At 35.4% G+C, this 9164-nt stretch overlaps 1 protein-coding gene across 1 annotated transcript; it reads right to left on the bottom strand.

Moving 5' to 3' along the window:
* Nucleotides 1–5866: 5866 nt before the first annotated feature.
* LOC127075123 (putative germin-like protein 2-1) lies at nt 5867–6514 on the bottom strand. The gene has a single exon (XM_051016571.1). It carries the CDS (start codon nt 6512–6514, stop codon nt 5867–5869), a length of 648 nt encoding a protein of 215 aa, XP_050872528.1.
* Between the last annotated feature and the right edge of the window lie 2650 nt (nt 6515–9164).

Genomic DNA, 9164 nt, shown 5'->3' with positions numbered 1-9164 from the left:
ATACTCATTTCGAAACAAAACGCAATCGTTTGGACATGCATGTATCTTATCATAGCTCATGCCAATAGAGCACAACATCTTTTTGGTCTCATATGTTCGATTGGGAAGAACATTATCCTCAGGAAGCATATCTTTCAAAAGGGCTAATAACTCTGTGAAACTTTTATCCGACCATCCATTGCCCGCCTTTAAGTTGTACAACTTTATTACCGCAGACAATCTTGTGAATTTAGTGCAACCATCATACAAATGTTTCTCTGCATCACTTACCAACCTCTCAAACATTTCGGGACAATCCTTAAGATCTCCTTCAAGTGCTTCTGCAATCTCTTCAACTCGATCACAATCGTATGTATCTGCGCCACTATAGTTTGAGGCATAGGTCGTACTATCCCCCGGTTCAACATTCTCGTTACTTTTCTCACCATGCAAATTCCAACATGTATAACTTCGATCAATTCCATGCCTCATTAGATGCGATGTCAACTGAACTGCGTCAACCCGTTTCCCATAACAACAACCCAAGCAAGGACATATCATTCTACTAGGGTCTTCGGCGTGCGCAACGGCAAACTTAACGAATTCTGATACCCCATTCTCGTACTCTCTCGACAATCGATTGGAAGACATCCATGTATTATCCATTACTAATTAGAATAAACAAAAAACAATTTCAGAAGAGAAACCAAAAATGGGATGAGACAAAACAATTTCGCTTTATTGAGTTAGTCTCTGTGCAGGGCATTCATGTCTCCATTTACTCTATCAAATAACATCCATACCTAAACTTCTTAAGTTACTAGCTACGCTATGTACGCTAAGTTACTAGAATTAAAGGTTTCTAATGTCTCTATAATGCAACCATAACCGAACCCTAACAACAGTCTTTGAATGTGATTCATAGCGATATCAAATTCAGCAATTTAAAAACCAACCGTCAATTGCCTAATAAACCCAAACTATTTAAATGACTATGAATATTGAAACTTTACAGGTCGAAACAAACGTAGCATAGACAACAATAACATAAAACTGAAATGGGGCAAAGCTAAAACAAAGCAATAGTGCAAGTAATAATGTATGCTAGAATAAATACACTCATAAGCTGCATCGTGTACCTTTGATTGGTAGAAGGAGGAAACGTCGTAGATCTAACAGGGGTGGAAGGAGAAGGCCTTAGAAGTAGCGAAAATCGTAGCAGTGAGAACCCTAACGTGAAAAAGAACGAAAATAACAGAGAGTGAAATAACAAAACGCGCAGTATGTTATAATTTTAATGTTTACTAAAGGGGACCTTAGAGGGCGCTTGTGGAAAAAAAGCGCCCTCTAAAGGGGGCCTAAGAGGGCGCTTATGAAAGCGCTCTCTAAGGCTTTCCAGAAGCGCTTTATAAACTGGAAATGCACATGGACTTATAACAGCGCTTTATTAAAAGCGCCCTTAGAGGGCGCTTTCTAAAAAGTGCCATGTATTGTTGTCCCTCTATCTCCTCCTTATTTTTTCGCTTCACCTTAGAGGGCGCTTTATTACAAAAGCGCCCTCTAAAGTGCGCTGTCTATTGCTCCTTATTTTTTCGCTTCACTTTAGAGAGCGCTTTTGTAATGAAGCGCCCTCTAAGGTGCGCTGTCTATTCCAGTTTTTGGCGTAGTGAATATTGATATGTGTTAATCTATTATGCCATAAAGAAACAGACTCAAGCATGTAAGAAGAATTATAAATTTCATTAATAATATTATCGTTAGTACAAAGTTGGATAATTCCCTCAGTGGAATATCATTTTCTAACAAATACATCACTACGAGTCAATATAAATTTTCCCGATTCATATACAGATTTAATACCCGGTTTTCCCAATAAATCCCCACTAACAAGATTCCTATTTATGTCAGGCATGAAGCACATTGACAAGGGTGACTTTCTTTCGGAAGTGAAGTTGAGCTCGACGAACCTGATTCTAACAACTTTAGATTGTACTTCATTTCCCATTTGTACTTCCTATCCATAATAGGTTTTTAAAATAGCCTTGTCATAAGAGACGTGTACAGTAGCACATGTATCATACCACCATCCCTAAACTTTACCTTTGATTGCCATTATTTTGCTCACTGTAATAATTATGTCGTCGTTTTCATGAACTGCATTGATCTTATTTTTGGACTTGTTGTGCCTACAATCTTGAGCATAGCGGTCGGGTTTACCGCATACGAAACATCCATTTTTTTGACCTTTTGGACCACCAACATTCTTGAACTTTTTATGTTCCTTCCTTGGGCCGAGATGGTTCTTCATGCCACCGTGTTTCCTTTTTTCGTTAGTGATGACATCATTATCTTTGGAAAATCCAGCGGACTCTGATTTCTCTATGTCATTCGATTCCTCTTTGACTTGAAGGTGCTTTTGGATTTTCTCCAGAGAGAAGTCCTCAGAACTATGCAACAATTTCTTTCTATAGTTTTTCCACGAAGGTGGCAACTTTGCAATAATTGCACCGACTTGAAAAGTTTCAAGGATGTCTATTTTCACAGCTTTTATTTTATTCACGAGAACCTGTAACTGGTGCACTTGAGGAAGAATGGGCTTGGAATCCATTATTTTAAAATCAAAATATTTAGAAATTAAGAAATTTTTCGTACCTTCCTCTTAGGCTTTGAATTAAAATTTGATTCCTTTCCAGATTTCTGTTGTAGACTGGGTATGCGTATAAAGGTCGTAGAGATGATCAGATATCATACCATCATCCCTAAACTTTTCCTTTGATTGCCATTATTTCTCACTGTAGCAATTATGTCGTCATTTTCATGAACTGCATTGATATTACTTTTGGACTTGTTGTGCCTGCAATCTCGAGCATAGCGGTCGGGTTTACCGCACACGAAACATCCATTTTTTTGTCCTTTTGGACCGCCAGCATTCTTGAACTTTTTATGTTCCTTCCTTGGGCCAAGATGGTTCTTCATGCCATCGTGTTACCTTTTTTCGTTAGTGATATCATCATTATCTTTGGAAAATCTAGCGAACTCTGATTTTTTTATGTCATTCAATTCCTCCTTGACTTGAGGGTGATTTTGGATTTTCTCTAGAGAGAAGTCCTCAGAACTATGCAATAATTTCTTTCTATAGCCTTTCCACGAAGGTGGCAACTTTGCAATAATTGCACCGACTTGAAAAGTTTCAAGGATGTCCATTTTCACAGCTTTTATTTTATTCACGAGAACCTGTAATTGGTGCACTTGGGGAAGACTGGGCTTGGAATCCATTATTTTAAAATCAAAATATTTAGAAATTAAGAACTTTTTCGTACCTTCCTCTTCGGCTTTGAATTTCCTTTCTAGATTTCTGTTGTAGACTGAGTATTCGTATAAAGGTCGTAGACATGATCAGATAGCATATTCAGGATACATCCACGACATAGCAATTTGTCATATTTACGTTTCTTGCGCTCATTCTTAAGTTCATTCGAGTCATCCTCGATTTGTTCAGGAATTGGTGTTAAGTCAGGATCTAAGACATAGTGAACCTTCAGAGCAGTATGAATGTCATCTTATCTTGCCATATGGTGAGATTGGTTGCATTAAAGCGATCTAACTTGGCAAGGTCCTAGTTCATAACTTTGATGCTTGAAACTGCAGCGCTGGAAGCCATTATTTGAATACTTTTAAGATTGTTAGATAAATCGTTAAAGTTGAATGGATCCAGGTCTAATCGTGAATGGTGTCACTCTTCTTAAAAAGTATTTCAAGCACTCTCTTTATAGTCTTAGAGTTAGAATGCAAGAATACCCAGAATAATTTAGCCTTCTAACTGAATCTGCACAAGACTAATGAAGATTCGAATGCAGGAAAGAGTGTCTGGAATTATGTGAATCTACACAAGACTGGTGAAGATTCGAATGCAGGAAAGAGTGTTTTGAATTATGTGAGGAGGACGCACGATTTTGTTGTAATGATTTTTGAATATTGAATCATGTATTTATAGTCATGCATGTGTTGTTTCACAAGGTTGCAACTCTTGATGAAACAACAACTTTTCAGCATAAGTTTGCAATGATTTGCCTATGGTTACATTATGCACCACTTCATGAAGTGTTGCATATTTCAAATTCGGAATTCAAACTTTAAGCAACGATCAAAACCAGCAGCAATCATTAAAATTAATTTGCTACATGGCAGTCGCCGGATGGCTATCAACGCCGTCATATATCGTCACGAGTAGCCCGATTACTCTGTTGTGTCGTGCATAAGTGCTCAAGTGCTCCCTACAAGTCGTCACTAGCGCATTTACGCCCACACCCTCGGACACGATCCTGGATCCAGAGTCGGTGTCGACACCGGCAAGGAGTTGTTTGGATGAGACATGTGACAAATGTTTGGAACCACCACATTTGTCCATGTGGCACTTTATCCTCTTTAACTTCTTTGTTGAGTTTAATGTTTTTAATTCTTTATAAATTCCTTTAAAGTGAGTACCACTTTCTATGTGGGACTATTGACAATGTATTTATTGTCATTAACTCATTTGCACACTTCTTGTCATACTGGAACACTCTCATACACATTGATTATCCCTAATTTCCGACAGTTGAATTTGAGGTGATGCCTGATTTGTTTTTTTTTCTTCGTAGTTACTCAAGCTAAAATTAGGACGGTCTTTCCATACGGGGCTAAAGTATTAGAGAACACATTACAAATTTTAAAATTGCCCAAATTATTGGCTTCTTTAGGTTCACCTTCATAAATACTCGGACTTTTTACATGTCTACCACTACAAAAGTCACTCCCTAGAGCTTGAGCCTGACCATGTTAAACAAGTTGTTGAGTTATGTTAGAACTTCTTTATGAGAGCTTCAAGTTGAGCACTCATTACCTTATGGGTGGAAAACAAGGAATTTTAATTACTAACTTACAATATTAATTTTCTCATGGCACATATATCGTTGAGTGCATAGTATTCATTCTAAGTCACGCTCTATTTTACTTTAAGTTTCTAATTTTTTTCTCATTGTGTCTTCAGTTGAAACATATAAGCATTAGCTCAGGTACCTAGTATAAAATATTATACATGTATCCTGTCATCCAAAACATGTGATAGACATCTTTTCGACATCAATTTTGAACCTCTCAAATGAGTTGGAGATAGATTTAGCGTCACCTTATTTAAAATTTGTAACATTTGTAATTTTGTTCATGAAGTTGCTAATTGGATATAACTGATCAGTTGAAGAAATGTCTAGAGACATTATCGGGTAAACAAATCTCTAGAGATATTATTGGTTGAGCACTTAAATTAATTCAATTTGTATATATTATATTCCATCTGTTCTAAATTATAAGTCGTTTTGGACATTTCATATGAATTAAGAAAAACAACTAATGTCGTATGAGAAAGAAAAATTATGTACGACTTTTCAATATTGTCCTTCATTTATTATAATTAAAAGAAAAAATTTAGAAAAAATAATAATAAATGATAGATAATAGATTGAGAAAAATACAATTAATATTGCATTGAAATTCTAAAATAATTTATAATTTATGATAAAAAAATTTAACAAAATAATTTATAATTTAGAACTGGAGGAGTAGCTAATAATCATTCACAACTTATAATTAATTTACACATTCGTCTATGTATAAAAATATCACTAATATACTTAAATGAATATAGACAATTGCATAGATTTTTTTTTATGAAAATTTAGTAGACTTATAAAAGAAAGTTCATCAATAATAATACCAATAGGTAAAAAGAAGATCAACAAATAATTCAATTAAAAAAAAAGAAACATCAAATACACACCACAAATCATTAAACACATGAGCAAAGTGTAAAACTAGATTAAGCAACATAATGGAATTCCCTCCCAATATTCTAAAACTTTGACTGCAAATAGTTGATGACAGTCCTGTCCATTTGAAAAGCCTTAACTAGCACTTCATTAGATATCTCAGGTGTAGCCCCAAACACTGCATTTCCAATAGTGATAGCTCCTGGGTTTTGACTACTAAGAGCTGCAATGGCAACAACATTACCATATCCAATATTTCTTTGATAGTGAATGAGTCCTATGGGAAACACAAACACATCTCCCTTTTGTAGAACTTTTGTAAAGTGACGATTTTCCGGGTTGGAAGTGATGAACCCAACTTCCAATGTACCTTCAAGAACGGTCAATATTTCGGTAGCACGAGGATGTGAATGAGGAGGGTTAACTCCCCATGGTGCAATATCGATACGAGCCAAGGAGATTCCAAGTGTGTTCAATCCTGGTAGCTGAGATGCAAAGACTGGAGTTACTTTAGACCCAGCAGGATTAGTAGTATTTCCTGCTGTGTGAAGTCCACTAAAGAAGAAGTCATTTGCATCAACATGTTTAGGATCCTTGCAGACAGGACTACCTTGGCTTATTGGAGCTGTCACACAAAAATCTAGTAGAGTGCTAGGATCAGCAGCAAAGACAACTGAAAGTGAAAGAGATAAAAGTAAAACAGACAGCAAGAGTGAGAGATTAATAGCCATTTGTTAAGAACTTGAAACTCGAAACGTTAAAGCTTTGTTGGTAGATTTTTGAGACAGTAGTTTGTAGTTTCAATTGTGGTATTGGTGGATGAATATTTGCATAGCATTAAGGATTATTTATATTGAATGTGTACATGTAATTTGAAATGGTCATCTTTTGAAGTGGTAATAGAATTAATAACTTAATGTGATGTGCCGCTATTCGGCTATTGTCTTTTGCTAAAGAATCTTAATGGATTAATTTAGCTGAACACCAACACTTCCATTTGTCAATAACATAACATTCGAAAAAATTAAACAGTGAACAGTGAAATAAGAGTAGTTTGGTATCGTAATGGATGACAATGGTATTTTTTTTTGTATTGGAGCTAATGTTGGCATCCATGGCAAGCAAGTGGGACATTAGCAAAATAGCTATTTCTATTTTTTGTGAAAGTAAAATGCTATCCAATGTATGTGAAATTTTCTACGCAAGATATATCATGAAAGTATATTAACCAATTCTAGTTGGAAAAAAAGATAAAAAGTAGGGTTAAAAAGTAAGATATCTTATTTAGTTTGGTCGAAAAGAGATTATCATGGTATTTCAGGCCGGTCAAAGGTTTAAGGAAGAAGGCCAATTGTAAGGTTCAATCTAAAATACCAACTCGGCAAATAGAGGAATAGTTGAGACCTCAGCAAAGACCGAACATCTGATCAGATGTCTTGCTGCATTGCATGTTGAATTAGACGGAAGCAATTTTAATCGTGAGTCATATATCAACCCTACCATTAGACGGAAGCAATTTTAATCGTGAGTCATATATCAACCCTACCACGCACGATATACAAATATTACCTCACTCTTACTCTCAACTATGTCTCTCTAATTTTAATGACTTGGACTATGGAGTGATAACTTTGCAATTCATCCCACTTTACCATACCATTCCAGGAGGGAAGACAAGAAGTACATGATAACGAGATGCAAATTCCCGACCAAAGAAGGAATCTACTCTCCATATTTATCGTCAATAGTCGGATCCCGAAGTTCCTCATAAAACCCCAAAAGCACATTGAACACGTGGATATTATATTTGATTATCACCATGATGCGTTGAAGTCACTACTACAAAATAGAACTTTAGTAACACCAATTTTACAACGGTCATAGTGTTAACTGTGGTAGTAGTTTATTTTTGGGCACTTTTTTTTGGTATTTAATAAAGGACATGTCACAACTGTCAAATGAAGCAATCGTAATGAAAGGTACACTGAGTGAAATGGTTCGAATCACAACACCAACAATTATCCATTTATCGTGATAAAAATGTGATTAACAATGTATATCACCACAATTTTTATTACCAATTGTGATGAAAGGTGATACTTATTTATATATAAGCGAAACTGTCTCTAGCTTCAGTACATAACAGTCGTCTCACTCAAAACAAAACCTTAACAACTATTTCACTCGTCTCTCTCCAAACGAAACCCTAACAACTTTGTCACTCGTCTCTTTTATATGGAAACCCTGAAATGAAACCATAACATCAAATCTTAACCAATGGGTATTTCAGGTTCGTTTTCTCTATAGTTTTTTTTAAATCTGTTTCAATAGCTTGTTTCATGATGTATGAATTTTCTTCTTGTTTTGACTTGTAGGTATGAATGCTTGTTTCAATAAAGAGGACGAAGTTAAAATTAGAGTTGCAAACTTGTAGGTATGGATGTTAAGTTTGTTGATCTAACTTTAGCTTCATCCTTATTTCATTGTGGACACACCATTATGGGACATGTATGGTACGTTTCTGAAGCATTCTATGACTTGATATGTTCTATTTGTTGTTTATGGTTTATTTTGATGAATGTTATTGGTAATGTTTGTTTAAAATATTAGTTTATTATATATTATATGGTTTGAGTTTTTTTCCAATCCCTTATTGAATATATAACTTTTCAAACAGCGTTAGTGAATTATGATATGATAGATAAAGTTGTATTAGAAAACAAGTACACATTCAATTCTTGACATGTTGTTCTTTGACGGTTAGAACTTGGCTTAATGATTGTAGGTATTCAACCACCTTTCTCTCCATCTTTAATATTGTTTGCAAAGTAGATAATATTTTGTAAAAATAACTAGAGGTGAAGGCAAGGGCGGTTGAAGAACTAGGATCATTAAACCAAGTTCTTACTGTCAAAGAATAAGATACGTGTAGGTGTTTAAATTGGCTGCATTATATGGTAAAACACTAATGTCTTGACTGATGTCATGACATGTATATGTGACTACATTGTGGTTACTGCAGGACTAGCTAACACAGGATTATTGAATGCTGTGACATTCATACCTGTCAACAGATACTAAGGAACAGAAGTTCTGTTAGAACTTAGTATTCATTTGCAGTCTGGTTATCAAGGAAGAACCAGACCTGGCATAAGGCCTACTGACTGAATGTCAAACTGGATGTTGTGACATTCATCATTGACAGTAGCTACTGAAGATTAGGCAGAGTGGTGTTCTGCTATACTTCAGCATAAAACTTAGTTTGTTCTTCAAGAGAATAACAGAACTAACTTAAGGCCAAATGTATAAATGTTAAGTTGGACACTTTGACATTTATTAATGTAAGCTGTTACTGTAGTACGGTCATTTTGATCATGTACA

Source organism: Lathyrus oleraceus, chromosome 1, assembly GCF_024323335.1.
Source record: "Lathyrus oleraceus cultivar Zhongwan6 chromosome 1, CAAS_Psat_ZW6_1.0, whole genome shotgun sequence".
Taxonomy (NCBI): Eukaryota; Viridiplantae; Streptophyta; class Magnoliopsida; order Fabales; family Fabaceae; genus Lathyrus; species Lathyrus oleraceus.
Note: the sequence above shows the minus strand (reverse complement) of the source record. Positions and strands in the feature narration are given on the sequence as shown.

Excerpts from the sequence above, each read along its gene's own strand:
- LOC127075123 (XM_051016571.1), bottom strand. The coding sequence starts at position 6,514 with ATGGCTATTAATCTCTCACTCTTGCTGTCTGTTTTACTTTTATCTCTT.